Genomic DNA, 23,067 nt, shown 5'->3' with positions numbered 1-23,067 from the left:
CCTTGCTCATATTCACAGAGTTCAGCACAGCAGATCAATGCAGAAAAGACAGGACCACAGAGATGCACTGATTCCTGTGGGCATGCACACATACTTAAACGCGCACACACAGGAGGAAGTCTAACTGTCCACATCAGAATTTGAGGCTCAAAAAATAAAATGTGTATATTAAGACAAAAAAACCCAAAACACTTTCAGGTGGAGTTCTTTGAAACTATGCTAGGACTTCTGCAGCTGCCCTAGACAATTCTTTAATGATTCTAGGTTGATCTGAGGAGGAAATAGGTTTTGTTTACCTTGTCCATGCATCATTGCTTAGTGCCTACTGTCTTACTGGAAGGCTTTTCTTCATTGCATTAATGTTACAGCTAGATAGTATTATAGAATCCAGGAGTGGATTTTAAGGCACTAGTACTGCAGTATTAGTAGATGAAGGGAGGGCTGTCAGATCACTGGTGACTTTTATGATGATATATAGTGGTTTAGTTAATGCTGGGGAGAACAAGTCTCCAATAGCCAGCAGTAGAATTTTTGTCAGCAGATGCTTCCTCTTATCCAACTAGAATTTAGAAGGTGCATCGCTTACATTTAGATTAGCACCCCACATGTGTTAGTGTGCTCTGAAACAAACCCTAATTCCAATACTTGAGTCATCAAGTACTTTTAACAAAAGCCATATTTAACATTTTGTAGCTTATTACAAGTAGTCAGTAGCAGCTTTCAGAGCCAAAAAGGAGTTGAAAGGCTGAAAATCAGGAAGATATTCCAGTGTGGAAGAAAACATTAGAAGAGAAAATGGGCTTCACAAACATGCTAGACACAGGTGTGTGTTTTACACAGTATCCCATCATAGTAAATTACCACCATCTGTAGGTGAACCATATGCTGGCACACATTGCACTGCTGGTGGCTGAAGGATATTGTGTAATAAAAAATGTTAATATGGCATTAACACATCTACTATAGCCACAGTTTGAAGCATTCATTACAAAATCATTCTGGATTGTTGCTAAGAAAGACTATTATTAAAAGCTGAGTAAGGGCACGGGTTGTACTTGTCACTGTTCAAATAATTCTGTCAAGTGGGTATTTTAGTGTTTATACACTTTGCATTGTGTAGGCATGTCATGCTTTTACTACAGTTTGTGGTAATAATTTACTCCTTCCTTTCATCCTGGTCACTATTTACCTCCATTGCACACTTTTAATTTTCAAAAATTGTTAATCACATTTCCTATGACACACTCTGCTGTGATAAAGTGACTACTGTGACTCAAAGCTTCATTGAAATACATTCTAAAATTTCTCATTTCACCCTAATATATGTATTCTCAGCTTCTAAAAAGCGCTGTATGGTTTGTAGCACAGTTCTGCTAATAGGAAAGCCAGGCTGTCAGGAATCGAGGCCTGCAACAGAGCCAGTCTCTGGGCAACCTAACAAGTGCAACTGGCCATAGTAGGCTGCCTGATCGGCTACAGAGCCTTACTTGTCGGAAATGTCAGAAGACCAGCTCTTAAACCCAGCAATAGCTGCAGTTCGATGACTGCTCAAAGCATTCACCTAGGATTGTGATAGTTCCTGTGACTGCTTGTTGCCAGCTTTTGTCCCTTAATTGTTCCAGCCCTGCTCCTGCCTTGGATCCAGCCCTGCTCCAGCCTTGTCTCGCTCCAGGTAACCTGGCTCTGATCCTCTGCTCCTATTTCTGACTGTGTCTCTGCCATCTGGCCTCTGACGCCAGCTCTGACCCTAGGCTCCTATTCTTGGCTATGGACATCTGCTTTAAGTGCTGGGCCTGAGTCCTGCTCCAACCACTAGGCACGGACGTCCACATCCCATCCTTACTGCCCTACTGCTGAGTCATCAGGTCACTCATATTTTCTCTTGTATAGCAAAGGGTTTCTGATATCCCTTTTGGCACCGTTGTTTCTCTACTTTCTTGTACCCAAATGACCATTTCCTCTACAATCCAGTTTCACAGCAAAGAATAATGAAAAGCCTAGACACACAAACTAAGAAAATCTAGGCCACTACTCAATTCTTTATAAGCAGGTATGAAGTTTGCATTACAAGTACAATTTTGTTCTGTAGCCTTTCACCTCTGCTACTTGCTTTAGAGTCTCTAGGAACACAAAGACCAAGGGTAGTGACCACACATACATTCACAAGTATGAGGTCTGGTCTATTTTAGAAGTTTTATTAAAGTTACAATTAAAGTTATTACCTAAGCATATAGAAGTTCTATACAGACCTCTGCACGAGTTACAAATATAGTTACACACACCTCATTAACAATAGTGTTAGGGTCTGATGGGTCTCTTATGGATTGATCATCAGTAGAGGGATGGTTCCAGCTGGAGTGTCCCATAGGGAGTACAATTTTCCCACTCTGGGCACCCTCTTTTTATGTGTCTATATCTACATTCTGCACATGTGCATAAAAATGTGAACCCTCTTTTTCCTTATTGGTCTGATGTCCTGAAGAAACTACAGGGACCCCAATTTCTATAGATTGTGTAGGCTCTCATTATTCTCATTAGCATTGACACACAATCTGTATCATGTGGTTAAGATACATGTTGGAGACAAGATTTGCCTTTACAGTATTTTTATGATTTAAAATTAATCTTCTGGCTAATTTTTTGCAATATTACCACTTGGTACCTCTTTTCCCATAATCTAAGGGCATCGGGTTATTCTTTGGTCACTTATTTGGTCAGCATTTCTTAGCTCCAAAACCTAAAATAGCTAAGCTAAAATCTTGCAGGCCTCAGCCTATAGGCCTTGAGTTTCAGCCCTTCTTGCTTAGATTCCTAATACGTGATTATTCCCTCTACATACCAACCAATCTTGTACTTCTGTAGTCCTACAACTTAACTCTATTTAGCATACGATTATGTATAACATGTTAGTTAATTACACACAATAAATGAACAATAAACTAAAATCATTGGCTGTAGTTCCTGTTGGGGAAAAATAAAGGATCTCATCGCTTCCAGTGCTAATTCTATGGTTACCTTTCTTATTTATAGTATGATGGCATTTTGCCTTGTATTATTATTACTAGTTTCTATTGCAGTAGTGCTTAGAGCCCCATCCTGATCCCCAGACAACTTGTTGTCACTGAAAGGTCTATTTGCATTTTTTGTGAGAACAGAGGTATTAAAGAAAAGTTACCGATCATTATAAAGGAGGACTACAAATGGTGTGAGACTTATACAAAGTAGAAGCAATTCATAATGGAGAACATAATTCTTCCGTGCCTGTAACCTCCCAAAATGATTTCACTAGCAGCTTTTCTTTCTTCTTATCCCAAGTTAGTCTTTACTTAAGCTCATAGAGATGCTTATTTCCCTCATTTTTACTTCTGGTACTACAGTGCCTCTTACAGAGAAGAAATGGAGTAAAGTTTCCAACAAGCATTTGACATATTTTGAATGTAATTTCCATTATCAGTATGTATTGAAATGTGATTTATAAGACTTCAGTTCAGCGGCACCGACTTTCTAATGTGCTGGGGGTGCTCAACCCCCCCAGCTCTGCCCCAACCCTGCCTCTTCCTGCCCCACTCTGCCCCCAAGTGCACTATGCCCTCTCCCCTCAGCGGTTTTTGCATGCTGCGGAACAGCTGATCCGTGGTGGGCAGGAGGCACTGGGAGGGAAGGGAAGGTGGTGATCTGCGGGGCAGCCAGCAGGTTGGAGATGCTGAGGGAGTGAGGTTGGAGCTGGCTGCTGGTGGTGCTCAGCACCTACCATTTTGTCCCTGTTGGTGCTCCAGCCCTGGAGTCGGCACCTATGCTTCAGTTGGTGGTTAAACCAGTCTTTCATACAGGGGCAGAATCAAAAACACAGATTACTCTTGGTGAAAATGCCTGTAAATGACACTGAAAAAATCAAGACCTTCACAAAAATGTTCCCTTTAGGGATCTTATTAAAGATCTCATAGAGCCACCTTTTTTACTCTTCAGCCTTCTATTGCAGATCTGTCCCCAAAACGTTGTAGAACTAGGTGTTATCCTTTTAAAAAAGGGGGGGGGGGGAAGGCAGCTGATGGCTACCCTCTTCTCCCCATAACTGTGGAGTGAGAGCTGATCAATTGTAGCCAAGATAGGTACATTTGCAACATATATTCACACTGTGCATTTTGGGGATAATATTTGTGTAAATTTTATATGCAAAACTGACATTGCCTTTGGCCTCCTGGTAAACTATTAATGCAGCCCTTGGTATCCTAATATGTGAGCATCCTTACCTGGTACATAGTTAAAGTTTTTCTTTAGAAAAGGCTTTCCTGTTTTCCATTATTTGGCCTGCAGAATTACAGAACTTCAGGCTGTAATTGGTATTACTTTTTCAGTGAGAATCTATAAATGATTTTTTGTAGGTTCTAATGGAACTTCCCGACCTAAGGGGATTTGTAAATATGTAGCATAAACTTTGAGATCAAGCTTAGAAGCTCTTTGTCCAAATCTCAGATGATATATCCTCTTATCAGTCAAGGTTAGGTTTTCCCATCTCTAAACGTTCACTGGGAAGATGGAGAATTTTCTCTTTTAAAGAGAATTATTTCATATAACATGGCTCCTTCCCATCTGTAGTGGAGCTCACTCATCCAGAGCTGTGGATGCCTGTTGGGTTGAGATTTGGAAAGTTCTGTTAACTGATGTTTGTGAGATCTATCAAACTTTCAGTAGCCATTACAGACTCCTCTGAGGTTCAATCTTCTCAGCAATAATCCAGCTGCCTTCTTTGACCCCTAGTGTATAACTAGATCATGATATCCTACATGTGTAGTTGAAATGTTGTGGTAGAAAAGAAGGGATTACTGTGCAAGACAACGCCCTTTTTTTTTACTTGCATGAATTTAATTAATTATTGCAGGTATTCCTCCACATCCTTTGAACTGGGGCCTCTTCTTTCTCATTTTTCTGTGTCTTTGGTGGTGATATTCTTCCTGAATGTCAGGGCTGGTAAAATGTAATGCATTTGTTAGAGTAAACCACCTAAATGTGCAGAGGGAAAGGTAATGAGAGAGCTTTTCAGTGACTTTTAGAATTTGGGAACATCAAGCTGAGACACCAGTCTTCAGTAAATGAAACTGGAAGAGAACATAAGTATCACAAATACAGAAGGTAAAAGAATGGTATTAGGTTACAGTGTAATGGAAATGGACATATTGCAAGAGTGATGAGCATGCAGAGACGTGGAGAACATTTGGGTGTGAGTAACAGAGAAACATTAAAGTTGTTTTCTGCATGTTCTGTTCCATATAGGCTTTTATTCTGTGTTCCTCGCCGTAGTATCTGAGTGCCAGGGTTAGGAAAATTAAAAATAGGAAGCATTTAATTTAATGTGAAATTCAGTTATCAGACCTTGTTTGACTTATGATGCTTGTGATGTTCTAGGTGTGGGTACTGCAAAAGGAGCTTGCAGTGTCTACCTCTGAAGATACTCATCCCTACAAAGAGGAACTGGAGACAGCCCTGGAGCAGTGTTTTTACTGTTTGTACAGCTTCCCAAGCAAAAAGAGCAAAGCAAGGTACCTGGAAGAGCATTCTGTGCAGCAGGTAAGATAAGCACAGTTTACCTTTAGTGTAACACCTTAGAATGCTGAAGAACGTGGTTTTCTCCTGTGTCAATATGTTGAGCTGAATTAATGAGAAGGAGTCATAATTACTAGGGCCTTTTTTCCGGACCTGAAATTCATTTCCTTTATATATGGTGAAAACTCCCTGGATCCCTAAAATAAGTATGGAACAAGAGGGCTAGATGTTGGAAATAAAGCCAATTGTAGCTTTATCCATGCTATAAAAAAACCCCTAAACACCTAAAACACCAAACACCTGATCTTACAGTTGATGAATATGGAAAATGCAGGGTAAAGTGAAGCTGGTAAAATATTAAAATTTTTATCTTGCCAAAGCTCCGATGGAAAATATTGGTTAGTACTGATTATTAAAACTTATAAAATTCAGTTTGGGAGAAGCAGAGCTGTGTCCAATGTCCCGAAGACATTTCACTCATTGTTAGACTGTATAGCTTTACAATTTACCAAAAAACAGATGGTCATGAAACTGTCTCTTGTGTCTGGATTTTACCCAAGAAAACACTTAATAGGTTAGTGCCTCTGAAACCATAACATAATGAGCCTGTTAAGAATTTTGTAGTGCAGTCTGCTGAGTGTTAGTATTTTCTTGCTCATAGTCTGTCTGTGAATTATTCTTCTCAACCTCACCTCGTCCAATATGTATGATATGCTAGAGGGCCAAAAGAAGTGTCTCAGATAGACGATTTTGTAAGACTAATAAAAAGGAGGAGGAGATGAATGGGAAGGGCAAAGAAAGGGAAAAAATAAAAGGATTGTGGGAAAAGAGAATACCTCCTGCTGGAAATGGCACTTCTTGTCTAAAGAAGGTGGGAGACTCTGGGTGAAATCCTGGCCCCACTGAGGTAAATAACAAAACTCCCATTGACTTCATTGAGGCTACCATTTCACCCTGTCTTCAGAAGAGCAGATTGGGGAAATATGACTCAATTAGCTTAAGATAGGAAAACTACAAACACCTGAACATTTTTTTAAAAATGAAGAAAAAAGGTGATGATGCAAGGATGTGACTGGCTATTTTATTGTTTGATTTGAAAATGCTTCCAACTCTGTAATTGCTGGGGACGCATTTGGAATTTTCCTTCTCCGTTACCGGGATTTGAGTTTCAAAATCTACAGCAAATGTAGCTCTTTCCTTCTATCTCTTCTCACATCCTCCATGTCAGTCTCCAAATCTCCTGTTTCCCAGGCAGGTCTAAGCAGACTCTCCAACTCTTCCAAGTAAAGCTATCCTTATTAAAAGCATTTGTTAAGTTACAGTTGAGAGCCTTAGCCTGTAATCACTGTGATGAACATTATATCTTAATAATGCCTTTGGGTGTTCCATTCTGGGAAGGTTGCACTGGTTTTCAGCTGATGTAATGTTTTTTTTTATCCTATTCTTAAAAAATGTCCCTAGCTTTTGACTTTGAGATAATTTCGCTCTCTCTTTCTCCCACCCTCTTCCCTTAAGGTGGATCTGATGTGGGAAGATGCGTTATTCATGTTTGAATATTTTAAGCCCAAAACCCTCCCTGAGTTTGATAGCTACAAAACCAGCACTGTATCTGCTGATCTGGCCAACCTTCTGAAGAAGATTGCTACGATTGTTCCTCGAACAGACAAGCCCATGTTAAGCCTAGATGATGTCTCTGGCTATATTGAAGGAACCTTCAGCAAGGTACAGTTAGTTGTGTTTAAAAAACTTCAAGGGAAGGAAATGGCTATATTGTTTCATTTTCACAGTAAGGGATTGTTGGCTGGTGTCTGATTTGACATTCAATGCTCACAAAAATCACATTTTAATTGGGTTAGAATGGCCTTTCCAAAGCTTATAGTTTTACAAGGAAGAGGTACAATGTAGATGAATATGGATAGATTTAGGGATGTGGGGAAGTAGTATATACAGAGCTATTTTAAAATATGTTCCTGAGTCATCTAAGGTTTTCTGTGTTCAGGTACCATCTCTCCCAGAGGGTGCAGACTACTCTCCTCCAGTGGTGACTGAGCTGTATTACCTCCTGGCAGACTACCACTTCAAGAACAAAGAGCAATCTAAGGCCATTAAATTCTACATGCATGACATCTGTATTTGTCCAAACAGGTCAGTGTTGTTCATTCCCTTCAGTTTATCAGTGCTGAAATGAGGGACAAATCAGGGGTTTTGTTCTGTTTGGAAAGAAAGAAAACTTTCTGGTGTTTATTATTAGAAGTAAGTTTATCTTAAGGAGCATTTTGGGGAAAAAACCATATTAATTATTTGACATTTTCTTTTTGGTTTCTGAAATGACCAGAATTCAGAGAGAGTGGAAGAAATTGAATTATAATTAGGAAGAGCAAGAGGTATGATAACTGACTTGACTTTCTTTTCTCTTTTGCTCATTGGTTTCCCTGGGGCAGTGAGAAATGGAAACTATATGTCAGTGGTTAACTGCATAAGACAAACACATACCTCTCTCGATGGATTAACTGCTTGGGCTGAGTTTTTTAAGTTTATTTAGATTTGCTGGCAGAGAGGTGCTCTAAAATGGGTCAAAATGGACAGAGCTGTATTGTTCTGATGACCACTAGTTAAACTCAAAAATATTTCTCTTGTCTGCCTTTTCAGTCTTCACCATCTCAAAGGGATTCTTTCTAAGGTGAATAAGCTTCACAGTCCCTCATTTTAAAAATTGTATTTTCTATTTTAAAATTCCTCCAAAAAATGAGCTGTAATAATCTTAAAATACCAATCGATAAACCTAGGACATGCAAATTAGGCTTTTTCCTACCAGTTTCCTTCTAATGCGATGGCAAAGGGATTGAAGTTGACTAAAACTTATTCTGAAGAGCAAAAATATTGTTAAATTAAGTCATATAACAAAGCAACAGGGAGATTGTAGGCACAGAACAAAGTTATATGTGTAAATCTGCAGTCAGAACAAACCTAGCATCAATGGTTGGTCATGGTTGAGTCTTCCAGCTTAGGAACTGGGATTTTTCAAGTGTTGAAATCTTGATTTGATGGCTTATGATAAAACGGCAGGAACATTTAATACAAAATGATGATTTTTTTGGAGGGGGAGGAGTAAAGCCTGTCAGCATTTGAGAGTGTCACTTTAAAATTCTGCTCCACAGGCTGCATTAATTTGTTACAATTAATTACCCAGCAAGGAATATCTTATATAGCAACATAGTATTTTCACCCCAGTTACTTGGCACATTATCTTTTCAAAATATCTAATTTTTAAAACCCCATGGAATGTGGGTCTTCAGATCACCTTTCAATCTGGCATGGAGTGAAGTTTTAAGTCAATGTTGGTAAGCAGAAACTTAAAAGTATTATAAATATGATTAACCATCTGGTGCTAGAATCACATTAAAAAGTAGAAGCTCTATACCATTGCTAAAATGTTTTAGCAATTTGGGTTCATCCAATATGGAGAATACCCTTGAATTTACTGTCACTTATAAGTAAGGATATGATTTAGTCACGGAGGTCATGGATTTCCTGACTTTAATGGACCTCTGTGACTTCTTCAGCTTCAGCCCCCTCCACAGGGGCTGCAGGCCAGGGCTGGAGCTGTCCTCCCCACAGCAGACAGGGCTGTCAGTCCCACTCTTGGCAGTCGGGGCCGGAACTTTTCCCCCCACAGCAGCAGGGGCAATCAATCCCCTCCTGCTGGTGATTTTTAGTAAAAGTCATGGACAGGTTGCAGGCTTTTGTTTATTGTCTGTGACCTGTCAGTGACTTTTACTGAAATAACTGTGACAAAATCTTAACCTTACTTATAAGCATAGTGCTGAATCTTGAGGTAATTCATTGCAAGGTAGCTTTTACCCTACCATAGCATGGCATGCACTCACCGCCGCAGCGCCTCCTGCTGGTTACCTCGGGAATTAGCTCTTCCAGCTCCAGAGCGCCTCCTGCTGGCTGGTGTCTTCCTACTGGTACCTGCTTCCTTTCAATCTCCACCACTGTACTTCAGGCCCCGCATTCCCACCCCAGCCCTCGGTGCCCCTTCTCTGGGGTACTGCGCCACAGCCCTGCCCCCAGACCCAGGGGTCATCCCCTTCCTGGGGAACCTCAGTCCTAAGCCCACCTCACCTCAGTGACCTACTGCCAGTCTTCATCTACCCCTTCCCTCAAGGGCAAACTGCAGTCTGAAATGGCCGTTCATCATTGGCAAGGGGGTTGGGCCTGCTGCTGCTTCCTTCCCTGGCTGCTTCCCCACAGCCCTAGTACCTCCTCCAGCCCTGAAAGCAAGGCCTCTGCCTGCGGGTTTGCCAGGCTGGTGCTTCCCTACCTCCTCCTGCCCTTCCCCAGAACTGCACTGTCCAAGGTACCCTTTTCTCTATCCAGGAGCCAGGTCCATCTCTTTCTCCAAGGCTGGAGAGAGACTGGCTACCCTTTCTGGTCTACCTTCTTTTATACTGGCTTGGCAAGCCCTGATTGGCTGCCTCCCAGCCTTTTCTGATTGGCTCCCAGCCCCCTCCAAGGGCTGGGTTTTAACCCTTTCTGAGCTGAAGCGCGGTGACTGCCCCACTACACATACATCAACATTTTCCTGGAGGGAGATTTTTTGGTTCCTACTAAGTCATGTTTCCATCAAAAAAGTATAATGATAGTAAAGACCGAGTGCCATCCAGTCCTGCCATCCAAAATGTTGTTGTGAATACCGGGCTGTCTGTTAGACAAGATTTGATAATGTTTAGAGGCTAGGATGAAAGGTGATGTGTACAGTGTCTCTCAGAATGTCACCACCGTGGGAGGATGTGCAGCGGGATTATTGTTTTGGAGAAGCCTGTGATGTAAGAAGGAAACATCTGGAGAAATAGTAAAAGGAATAATCACACTCGTGATTCAAAATGCTTTGCAGCGAGTAGTTTATTTGCCGTGTTTGTTCTTTCGTGCATAGGTTTGATTCTTGGGCTGGCATGGCGCTGGCTAGAGCAAGTCGAATTCAGGACAAATTGAACTCCAATGAACTGAAGAGCGATGGCCCCATTTGGAAGCACTCTACTCCCGTCCTCAACTGCTTTAAACGAGCCCTGGAGATCGACAGCTCCAATCTCTCTCTCTGGATAGAATATGGCACCATTTCCTATGCCCTGCACTCTTTTGCATCCCGACAGCTGAAGCAGTGGAAGTTAGAACTTCCCCCTGAAGTTGTGCAGCAGGTGGGGGTCTAAGTTAGAGCTGTGTGAACTTTTTGAAATGCATATTTAAATCTTATAATGTTTCTGATTAAAGCATTCAGTACTATTGGTGTGGAATTGCTACACTGCATGGTGACTTAGCAGCATTGCTAGTCACAGCTTCCACCCAGCTCTAGTAAAAATAAACATGTAACTTGCCAGCGTGAGCACTTTTTGAAATTTTTGTTAGTTTCTTCTCAAAATTAGTCTGTCTGAGATTTGAGCCTACTTAGACTCTTCCTCCAAAGATCACTCAAAAATGGCAGAACCAGCAGGAAAAAAGCCAAATACTTATGAATTTGTAATGAACTGCAAGTATCTACAATACATTTACTTTCCCTGTTACTAAACTTCATACAAATTACTTCAGAATAAGATGAAACACCTCTTTTTAAATAGGCAAAAGACCAGAAAATTGGGCAGCTCACATTTGTGCCCACACATCATCATTTCTCTTGTGTCATAATGAGGGTTCTCTTTTTGTTACATTTGAGTTATTTACTTAAGCTCATGATCAAAACTGTTCAATGACAAACATCTCAATAGCATTTTCAAGGAAGTAATTTACGTGATAATTGACCCCTGACCAACAGCCATGCATAAATTATCTTGATTGTGAAATTTTCTGCTGATCCAAGGCAGAAAAGCAACTTTAATCTTTATAAACTTGGTCACTAGATATAGACAGTGTTGTATCCCCCTCTTTCTGACTGATACATTTATCTTCCATCCTGACTCTCAAGTATCAGATTACAGTGAAGGAATGGAAATTTGAAGGAAAAAAAAAGAAGGTGAATTGTCTCTGGTCTGTGAGCTGTTAAATACTCAACAAAATCTAAAGTTCCCCAGTATATGAATGGAAGAGAAGGTGCAATGAGAACACCTTCTCCTCTTGCCTTCTCGAAGGCTCTCGTCCATCCTGCAAAGGTTCTGAGAAAATGTGCTCTGAATCCTATTCCTCAGCATGAAGTTAAACCGTAATTACTTTTCCAGCAAAGGTAACTAAAGAATATGCCAGACAAAATATGGAAGAGGAGACTCAAAGAAACAGTACTGGTGTGAACCACTGTGTGGAATTAAAATGAACTTTCTTCCATGAGCTGAGTGGAAAAAAGGTCTTAAAATATCCTGTTGCAGACAAGTAGATAAATCACAATCTCTGGAAACAGAGAGAGACTTTTTTTTAGATAACTTTAAGCATCAGGAATCATGTAGGGATATATGGCTTAGTTGATCTTTCTAACTGAAAGTTAGATGGCTTCTCAGTGAATAAGATGAGCACCTTGAAGTGAATCAGTATAAAGAGTACTTGTCTCGCTCAGGAGCATAGTATGTCACTGGAGAGATTTGGAAATCATAGAATCACTTGCTGTGTTCAGACTGCAATAAGAGGCATGCAACGCGAGCCAATCAGAGTTTGTTTTGAATCTCTCCCCCACTTTTTTGTTGCTTTTTTGTTGCTTTTTTTTTTTTGAATCTCTCTCCGCTTTTCCATGTAGTTTGTTCAGAGGCATATCTTCTCCTAAATCTTACTGGGGTTTTACTTGCGGAATGAGATATGAATTAATCAACTTAAGAAATGAGGCACTGTCTTAAAGACCATTGTTCCACCCAATATCGCTACAGATGAAGACCAAATGGCCATTACTTGAGTTTCTGAAGAGATCCATTAAAGTAATACTGTGAAATGGAAGGTGTTTGTGTCCTGAAAGCAGGAAAGAGTTAGGACTGCCTGATAACTTAACTGCACTGAAAGTTAATTGGTTATTTTCTAATCTTTTATATTGTCAGAATTTTAAAAATACCATTTTGTGATCACACAGTGCTAGATGTGTGAAAACCAAACTCTCAGTTAACTCAAGGTAGTGAATCATTTTCTTCAACACTTCTTGAGCTAGGCACAAAAGGAGCTGAAAATCTCATTTGGAAAACATGGGTCTTGGGAGGATCCCATGTTCAGAGAAAACGTATCTCAAGAGGCATAGTCATTCTTCTTGTCTTTTATTCAAAAGTCTCTAAGAGGCTCTAATCCTGAGTTAGGTGAACTGCAAAGAAAAATAAAAACTTGAGCTGAATTTCTGTGTTGAATGCCCCCATTAAGGAAGTTCTGAGGGATGTTCAACACAGAGTGGTGTTCGGCCCTCTTGGTAGATCTTGGTTCATGGAAGCTATCCCAGATGTCTCAATACAATTCATGGTATTTGTGATGTCACAGAATGATGCATTTTGGCATGTCTTCAGTGAATCAAGAGGTTATAAAAAGGTTCCACTAAGGTGGGGAAAGAACGTCTAAAAGGTTAATTATAACGTTGAATGTCTCCCACAACTTGGTTAGTGCGGAGCTTAACAAATAAATCTGGACTTAAATTTTTGCTTTGCAATTTGTCTTTGTATATAAAATGTTTTCTAGAGCAAATTTGCCCCAAGGGTTGGAATTCAGATTTTTGTCTTGCAGTAAAACAATCAGAAATGAACAAGGGTGTTCCCATGAAGCAAAATGAACATTATATGAGCTGTTGATAATTTGGATTATAAACAAAGTGGTGGCTGTCAGCAGCCATACTCCATAGCAACAGATGATTTACTGAAATAGCATCTCTAAACAAACATGTTTGTGGAAAATGCGCTGAGTTGATTTGAATTCATGAAGGCTAACTTCAGTGAATCTCTGTGCCTCCCAGAAAAACAAAATAAACATACAGTCAAATTTACTCATCCAGGTTCTTGCTGCTCTTTAGTGGATGCTATGAAAAGTATCTTAGCGTGTTCAGGATCTCAACTTCTCAATTCCTATTTATTCATAAAATATTAAAACTAATGGTGAAAGGTCAGACACCTAACCAAGGAGATTACACCAAATCAATTTTTCGGATCCTGTTTTTAGATTTCTTGCCTCTTCTAACGATAATTTGGGAAGGTGGTCATTGTAGAAAGGGAAAGAAATCCAGGGCTCTTTCCTAGCAAAATTGTGCCTGATTGGCATGAGTTCTCGGATACAACAGTGCCAGAATTAGTTTTTTATTTATTTGCAATTTTGTAGTTAGACAGATTCATCTTTTTAGTTGGCCACATACAAATTGTGATGTAGTTATTGAGAGGTGAGAACCATAGGACATGGTGATGTTGATATTAGAGTAATTTTAAGAGTATAAACATTTGCTAGCACCTCTACTCCCATCTCTTCCAAAGCTCTCGAGGTGTTAGCATCCCAAATGTTAATGGGAGGAGATTAAATTACATTTTCACCTTTCTCAGTTTTGAATGTTCCCAGGTTTGAATATTTACCACCTTCCCATTCTGTATTTATATATGTAGTACCACCATAGAAGTGTGCAGAGCTTTACACACATAAGAAAAAAAGGCTCTTGACTATGTTACTGCTCTTAGTTACATTGTAACCATACAAGGTTTACTGTGGACTGCCATGTAACAGTGTGTTATTACATCTCTAAAGATTACTTGGTAATGAAATCTAAGAACTCCAGAATTAATTACCTTGAAGCCTCAAGTCATTACAGTCCATGCCATTCTTCACAATAAAAACATGCTCATTACTGTCTTGTAAACCTATCACAGTAAGGTACTTATTAAGGAATTGAATGGACAATACTTTAATTACCATTTGTAACAGAGTTATAATGTGGGTACAGACCAGCCAACTTAAGTTTCCATGCACCAAACCAGAATTTTTTTTTTTAAATGGTTTCACTCTTCTTTTTAAAATGAATGTGTTATAAAGGTATAAACCTTTGAAAAGGCTAAGCTTTCAGTGTAACAAAAGGTGAGTTAGAACAGCATGATTCTCCCTTTTAGGGATATATCGGTTTAAAAACAAACACAAAACCACTGTTGTTGTATACCAAACCATAATCAAAGGGATTCTTCTTAAATTAATTATGTAAAAGGGGGCAGATGTGTTTTCTGTTCAAGTTCATAATTAATATTTAACATTATATTTAAACTCTGTAAAATAAAGCAACACGTTTCCAGACAGTACTTAAGACGCTGTCATTACTTTATATTCTTAAATATTTTTTAGTTCATCCTCGGGGAAGGCTAACCTTAATTTATGCTGTTTCATTTTGTAAAAATCAATACTGCTGCCCTGCTTATGAGGCTCAAAATCAGATTCTTACCAACTATTATAAAATGTATTTTTTTGTGAATTCTAATGGCCTGTGTTCTAGTAGACTATTAGTTGCAGAGTTAGGTAAATATCCTTAATTCTTATTTTTAAATATATGTGTTGAGAGAATTGCTTACAATGATGGAAAAGAAACAGAATCACTGTCTGTTAATTTCTCCACAAGTGTTTTACATTTATACATTTTTTTTCCTTACCACTTTATTTGAGTCATTAATGTGAGAAGGCCTTTAACCGAATGAAACACAGATTCATATGCACCACATTTTATGAGTTTTCAGAAGCCATTTGGGTAGTTGGATACATTTTATATGCTCTGCCATTAAATCCAAAGGATTTTTAAATAACCTATTGCTTTTGTGAACTTTCATATGCAGCAGAATAAATTTCAACATTGTTCATCCCAGCTAAGGGTGAACTCATGTTTTCAGCATCTTGTCCCATTGCAGATGGAAGAGCGTCGAGACAGCATGTTGGAGACAGCCAAACTCTGCTTTACTTCGGCATCTCGCTGTGAGGGAGATGGAGATGAAGAGGAGTGGCTTATTCACTACATGCTGGGAAAGATTGCAGAGAAGCAAAAGCAGTCTCCAGCTGTCTATCTGCTTCATTACAAACAGGCAGGTCACTACCTCCATGAAGAAGCTGCCAGGTATCCAAAGAAGATTCACTACCATAACCCACCAGAACTGGCCATGGAGGCATTAGAGGTAAAATGGAAAAACACACACAAAAGCTTGGTGCCAGGTCTACTTACTAAACTGAATCAGAATTTAACAGCTGTTACCATGTTTTCAGTGTGTTGAAAATGTTGCCACACACGCATAGTTTAACCAGTAGACACCATTTTCTGTTTTTAAACCTCTGTGTTTTAAAATTTTGTTTTTTCTCCCATTAGTTGAAATAACGATAATCATTATTATTAGAGTAGTGGCAATAGATGTGCATTGTACTTTCGAGATGGAAATATATTCAAGGCAAAAACCAGGAATCAAATGGAATTCCTAAATGCTTGCATTATAAAGCCAGTTTATAGGTATGGTACTGGTATCAGATAATGCTATTATTTATCACTTATTTAATAAGAGTCAAATTCACTTTACCCACATAAAACTCATCAGTCAGACTTTGAGGTTGAAATATAGGTGATTGGGGTGAAATCCATCCCCTCGCCCAGAGGCAGGGCATGAGCCCATGGGCTGATGTAGTAGTCACAGACCCTCTGCATCCATGGTGCAGCTTGTTAAGGACATTGGCTGTAGTATGTATCCAATGACCTCCTCCCATGTCTGTCCTCATTGCTTCATTCCATTGCCTGGAGGGAGCACATTTTTGTTCTGAAAACCTGTGCCGTTTACTTGACTGGGATGAACAGGAAATGTCCTGATGGGGTACATGTGACAGCAAATAACTTGCTCTGCAAATCTCAGAAATTTTTGTAGAGCAGGGCCTACTTCTTGGAACTAGTTTCAGAATTCTGAGCTCTCTCCTGATTTAATGGACTGTGTTTTGTTTTCCTAGGTTTACTTCCGGCTTCATGCCTCTATTCTGAAACTTGTGGGGAAGCCAGACTCTGGGGTGGATGCGGAGATATTACTTACTTTCATGAAGGAGGCTTCTGAGGGACCATTTGCCAGGGGTGAAGAGAAGAACACTCCAAAAGTTACAGAAAAGTGAGTGCTAACTTCCAGAAAATACTCTGAAAACATGCTTTTTCCACAACAAGTAGGCTTTTAATGTAAAGATTATTATTTGTGTAGACATCTACATAGATTCAAAACAGGTGTGCCACAAACTATTACAGTAACAATGAATGTGCTGTAAACCAACAGAAGTCCCAAATTGTTAAGACTTTAACTCACTCTTATGACATCTAGTGTTCCACATCATAGAACTTACATTATTGATTTTTCTGAGATCTCTGCAATATATAGGCACAATGTAAGGAGGAAGGTTAACAAGAGACGGGGACAAGCTCATCTTTGGATACACTGGTGAAACCATTATTTTTGATTAATTAGCAGATGCTTTACTTAAAAATCCAGCTTAATTTATTGACAGGAGCCCTCTAGCTTTGGTTTGTTAATGGCTATAAAGTAAGATGTCTTGACACAAACCATTGATGGGGATCCAGTTTGCCCTTTTTCATTTCTTTCCTGTGTCTTATGGTGAAAATCCATCTTGTTGATGTTGCTCATAGATTTGATTATATACAGAAGATAATGATGCAAGAGGAGCAGTCTGTTTCCATTTAATTTACATAGACACTGACTATGCTAATACTCTTCCTTTTCATTTTTGTCTTCTTCCCATCTACCCAGGGAAAAGACTTGCATGATTGATGAAGACTCTCACTCTTCTGCTGGAACAGTACCAGGCCCTGGGACTTCCCTCCCCTCATCCTCTGGTCCAGGTCTGACATCCCCACCTTACACAGCCACTCCAGTTGACCACGATTACGTCAAATGTAAAAAACCCCGTCAGCAGGCAACGCCGGATGGTACAGTCCCTGTTCTCAATACTGCCAGCACAGGGAGGTGCTTTAATCATGGGGGGCTTGACCTGGGAAGATCAATCTGCTCATTTCAAGGAGGGTGATGGGTCTGTGGTAACACGGGCAATATTGCTGCTCATTAACTTCATAAATTCACAGTGGTCAGAGCTTTAAATAAAACATTCAAGGTCGTCACCTCCCACCCAAACTAAATGGGAATGGGAGTGGGATGGAGTATGTGGCTATTAAATGGTCCTTCAGTAATGTGGCATATCTCTAGAGCCAATCATGTACTACTTGAGCTTATGAGGAAAGACTTGGGTTTAATTGATACCTGAGGTTGTACCATTTCAGTGCTTCCTTGACTTGGTGAGAATCTGAGCAGTTCAGTTAACTTTTTGTGATGTTCCATCCAAAAAAATCTCACCAGAGTTTATCCCATTTGGAATGAGGCAGGTGGCGACTGTCTGAATATATTGCTTATCAGCACAAGGTGATTTGCATGGTGGTCTAATAGACTTCATCTTTTAATTTTTTCTTTATTATTTACAACAACTGGCTAGCAGCACATTTCTGTGGATCATAAAATAACAGCTGATTGGTTTAGAAAGAAAAGTAGTAGGGCAGTGTAGTGGTGTCGTTGCAATACAAATTAATAGAAATCTACTATTTAGGAAACCTGACACTATCTTTTGGCAGGCAATTTTGTTTCAACATCACCACACTGGTGACCAGCTTAGCTATCTGTCCCTCTAGATTTGTGGCTACCAACATTCATGAATAAAGTACATATTCTGCAGAGTGCTTCTGCAGGTGAATGTTGATGGATTACAGCATCCTCCTTGAGGAACTGCTCTTCCTGATCTGAACTTATTTCTTTTGGGTGGGCTGCTTCCATGCCTGTCAACATTTCAAAAATATTTAAACCATAAAAATGTGACCTAATTTTGAAACTAGTAGCTAAATGTCCAGTACCCGACAAGGTGTATTTGTTTGCTTTTCTTCCCTACTAATAAATAACTTCTCGATTAAAACCAGCAGAGGGTTTTTGCATTTCCTTCACTAACCTGAATATTTAAAAGTTTGTTTTATCCAAACCTTCATTTCAGTATGCAGTAATTCATTCACGGTTTTAACAGAGAGACGGACAGAGAGTGTGTGTGTGTGTGTGTGTAATATGTATGTACATACACACGCACATTAGTGTGAATGAGTTGTATATAGGTAGGCACTTATACTGCTTTAGCTGCTCTGTGTCCTTTCTCTACCAGTTGTGTGTGTGTGTGTGTGTGTATAGGTAAAATATAAATGAGAGAGAGAATAGGGATAAAGATTTAGGGCCTGATCCAAAGCCTATTAAAATCAATGGGAGTCTTTGCATTGACTTCAGTGAGCTTTGGATCAGATCAGACTCATACAGGATGTGCCTGGAAAGCAAGAAGTTTCTTTATGTAGCTAGTATGCTTTGGAAATCATTGGACAGTCACCTCTATTTGTTGGCAGGTACATTATTTACTTCTCTGTTGTCAGCCACATTCATTAGCAGATAGTTTTTGCCCTGTTAGTCAAAGATTCTTCTCGAATAATTCTGCTGTTACTTGGATGTGGGGCCAGTCATGACCTGCTTTTTTCCCCCCACTCGTTGTGGAGACTGACATTGCAAACGAAAAATGTAAAAAAAATTAAAAAGTATCCTAAAATAATATGCACTGTGCGATCCAATTCTCTGTCAGACTTCATATGCATAGGCCCTACAGCTTGCTGAAATGTTTTGTGGAGACAAATGAGTTGTTGCAGTTCATGTCATGAGTGCATTCACTCACAAGAAGGTATAATGGGTGATGGCATACTAATTTCCTGATGGGAGGAAGGTGGGCTACTTAGCAAAACCAAAAGGTGCAAGCTAAGGAGCTGCTATATCCATCAGGGCTGAAGCAGCAATTATAGGAGCTGCAAGCCTGGCATAGCATAGCTGTTGTCACAGCTATAGAGATTGTCAATTTGTAGAAGAAGCCAAGTTAGGGTGACCTCTTGGAAGGTAGAGTGTGACTATTACAGGTAGAATTGCAAAGCACTGCACCAATCATAATGCCTTATAAATTGCTGGCAAAGCCAAACTACAGCAGCAGCACACTGAAGAGCCCCAGGAAATTAAAATGTTTGCCTAGGGCTGCTGTTGCAGATGGAGGAGTGCTAACAGGTTGGGAAGCTCAGAAGTGACTCACCTTTGTGTGTGTGTGTATTACTAATATTGCATTGCTTTGCATTAATTTGCATAATACTTTTGTTAAAATATGTACTTTTTAAAGTAAAGTGCTACTGACATCTTTAACGCAACCTAATTGCCGCAGAAGTGTGGTGTCTGCATTTCCATTATACTGTTCCTAAAAATAGTCAATTGCTTTCTTTTTTTTTTTTTTTTAACTTACTACTTTGGGGAAACTTTTTGCTATTCTGACACCAGTTGAAATGGCCCACACTGGCATTGTTTGTGAATGAAATAGTTTGGCCCAAATTCAGTTCAGTTATCTACCCTAATTGTCTTAGTATTTTTATGTACTTTTTACCATGGCACCTGATAAAGGACAATAATGTAAGTGACTACAATAGATCCCCCACACAAAAATCCCCTCTGCCTGAATTGCCAAAAGCGAACTTAGTAAATAACTCAGCAATGGTCCATAGTCAAACAAATGCTTTACCCAAGATATCTTGTACTGTACCCTGAGGTCAGCAAACTGGCTGACTTCTAGAGAGAGTGAGTTCATCCACAGACAGGAGCCCTTCACTGAAAATCACTGGACTCCAATCCTCAAGTGTGCACCTCTACACAGCTAAAATGTAAAGGGCAAGCATTTATTTTCAGGTGATGTAGCTGTAATGTCCATATAGTACTATGTAGTGTAGTTGTATCCATTTTGGTCCCAATATATTGGCGAGATAAGGTGCGTGAAATCATATATTTTAGTGGACCAACTTCTGTTGGTGAGAGAGACAAGCTTGCACCTTATCTCTCTCATATTGTACTATAACTGTCCAGCATATTTCTATATCTGTGAAAAGATGGACACGAAATTTGGAAATGACTGCTATAGTGTAGACCGTTTTGAATCCCTTTTGCATTGGTTTAGAATATCATGCTTTAGACAAACTGGAAAATATAGAGCAATAAAAGCTTGTAGAGTAGTACAGTACTTTACTGTACAGTACAGTACATACATTTCTAGCCCTGTCTCCCTATGGCAGCTGCTGACCTGCATCTTTCCTTCAGGAGGCAAGAAATATAGCTGAGCTGCAGCTAGTGTTTGCTGGCAGTTGTGCATGCACAAAACAGGTGGCTGCTTCTCTGTGCTCTTTCTTACTCATTCACCAGGCAACATCTCCTTTTCCCCTTTGTTGTGTTAGCCCAGTCTCTCCTTTTCCCTCCCCTTCACATTGCTGGTTTTGTAACCCAACAGAGTAAAAATCTGAATTTAACAGTGGATGAACCAAATGTAGACCTCTGTTGTTTACTATTTTAAAATAGCAGTCTGGGATTAAATAGGACATTTGCCTCACCTAGGATATCACTATGATTAACTTACCCAGCTAGAGGGCCAACTTTCTACTGAATGCACAGTGATTAAGCCGTGGATATGTGCAGCTCTTCACAGAGAGACGGGGAGAAAATACAGACTCTCAACAGTTACAGTCTCAATGTATTCAGCTAATCCCTGTTTTAAATATTGAAGTTAATTCAGAAAGAGAAAAAATAAAAGGTGTATCTAAATAAAAACAGTTATCCAAATAAGAAATCTAGTTCCCAGAGAGAGAACTGAAAAGTTTGTCCTTTTGCTGTGGCATCTGTCTTTTGAATATGTTGATGTTCAGCTATGTATGTATCTATCAATGAAGTGTTGTGAGACAGTGCAGAAAATGCATGGAATGCCCATTGCTACTGTAATGCTGAAACATTATATTATTGTTGTCTTTACCCTTGTCATTTACTGCCTTCTGTTCAATTATATGTGATTATCCTTTTTTTATGTTTATCTTTGCTTGACTGCTTTTGCAACCAATATTGCCCGTGCTGCCCCTAACCTTTATACAGTTCTGTTCCCTAGACATTTTCTTCCTGCTTTTACCTGTCACGGCTTGCTTCAATAATTGGCAAAAACTGCATGTTAAGCTCACTGGGAAAGGCTACTTGCTTCGTGCTGTGGGAGGAGTCCCACTTCATAATCCGCTGGTCCTGTGATTCTGCAAATGATGTAGAGGTGTGCAGTTTCTGTGAGAGTGGGATTCTCAAGATATTGATGAGTCAAAGGTGATCCATGAGGATATTGTGCATCAACTTGTCACTGGTGCCAAGAATTTAGTGAGACTCAAAGAGAGCGGACATTTAGATGGATAACCAGAATATCCAGAGTTATAACAGTTAATACAAACAGAGTTTTGGAAGGGATACAAAATCCTCATGCATCAGAGTTTAAACCAATCTCTCACTATTAGAGATTAGAATGAAACCTTCATGGCGGGAGATAATTGTACATTTGACTACTGTTGTGATTTGCACCTGCCTCTGTGGCATCTGGAACTGGATGCTCTTGGAGACAGGACATTGGACTAATGGATCCAGGATGGCAATTGCTATTATCCTGCTTTTTTATCCTTTCTGTAATTTAATCTATTTAGCGCCCCTATTTTAATGGGGTTGAATGAGGAAAAAATCTGAAATTGATATTCAGTATAAAAATTTATAAGAAGAACCTGACCAGATAAATGGAATGTTGATGAGCCTCTGTGCTCTGAGATTGTTGATGGTAGAAGTATAGCAGTTGTTAGAGTTACTAGTTACTAACATGTATCTAATGATTTGATGAAACTAGACCCAATCCAGGATTACATCTTTGACTCATTTTGTAAGGGAAGTCCCTTCTGTACATGGAGAGAGACACTCTGCCTCAAGTGGTGAAGCTGCTCCAGTGCAAAACTCAACTTTTTATCTTTTTCTTTTAAAAAAAAAAAAAAAATTAATTACATGAAAGTGCATTTTGATTCCAGATTTGTGTAGTGTCAACTATTATGGCTGGGGTCTATTTCAAGAATCACAGTGGTATGAGGCCAAGTAATCCCAAATGTTTCGACTGCATACCATTGAAGATAAACGTGTGTGTAAGCTAGAGTTCTTTGAGTGATGGTCACTAAGTGTATTCCAGTCGAGGTGCATATGTGTTCCATGCACCTGAGATGGGCAGATTTTTTGCTTGTGCTGCGCCTTTCTCCTCCTCCCACTCTGAACCAAGGGCATAAGGGGTGGTGCAGACCTACCACTTTTCCAGTTCCTTTCTACTGCATGTGGTCTGAGACAGAACTTCTCTAGTGTCCGTAGCTTTAGCTAGTGTTCCTGTTCAAAAAAAATCAGATACTGTTAAGTTTTAGCAGTTTTAGATAGTGTAGTTAAAGTAGTTCAGAGGTCTGGGGGCACCCCCACACAAACACCTCTCCCCCCATATGGGGGTGCCCTGTATGCCCAAGATCCCAGGGTGTGCAAGTCCTATCCCTGGGTCTTCCTGGTCACCGACTTCCACACTGCATGCCTCTATTGCCTTGGGGAAGCTCATAATCCTTCTAAGTGTAGTATCTGCCCTTGCTTTCCTTGCTGAACCCATCAGTCTCATGAATTCAGG

The 23,067-nt window shown here is 39.7% G+C and overlaps 1 protein-coding gene across 5 annotated transcripts in view; it reads left to right on the top strand.

Moving 5' to 3' along the window:
• Window positions 1–23,067, top strand: part of CABIN1 (calcineurin binding protein 1) — a 205,606-nt gene that overhangs the window by 40,995 nt on the left and 141,544 nt on the right. For 4 of the 5 annotated variants that reach the window (XM_084648966.1, XM_084648964.1, XM_084648967.1 and 1 more), the window contains 7 exons: window positions 5,404–5,565; window positions 7,057–7,263; window positions 7,541–7,686; window positions 10,481–10,742; window positions 15,354–15,614; window positions 16,426–16,577; window positions 17,226–17,404. In XM_084648966.1, coding sequence (XP_084505092.1) covers window positions 5,404–5,565; window positions 7,057–7,263; window positions 7,541–7,686; window positions 10,481–10,742; window positions 15,354–15,614; window positions 16,426–16,577; window positions 17,226–17,404 — 1,369 coding nt within the window. The remainder of the gene's footprint in view (window positions 1–5,403; window positions 5,566–7,056; window positions 7,264–7,540; window positions 7,687–10,480; window positions 10,743–15,353; window positions 15,615–16,425; window positions 16,578–17,225; window positions 17,405–23,067) is intronic. The other variant, XM_084648968.1, reaches the window with a different exon arrangement.

The sequence above is a fragment of the Lepidochelys olivacea genome (genome assembly GCF_965140295.1).
Source record: "Lepidochelys olivacea isolate rLepOli2 genome assembly, chromosome: 15".
NCBI classification, from domain to species: Eukaryota; Metazoa; Chordata; order Testudines; family Cheloniidae; genus Lepidochelys; species Lepidochelys olivacea.
Note: the sequence above shows the minus strand (reverse complement) of the source record. Positions and strands in the feature narration are given on the sequence as shown.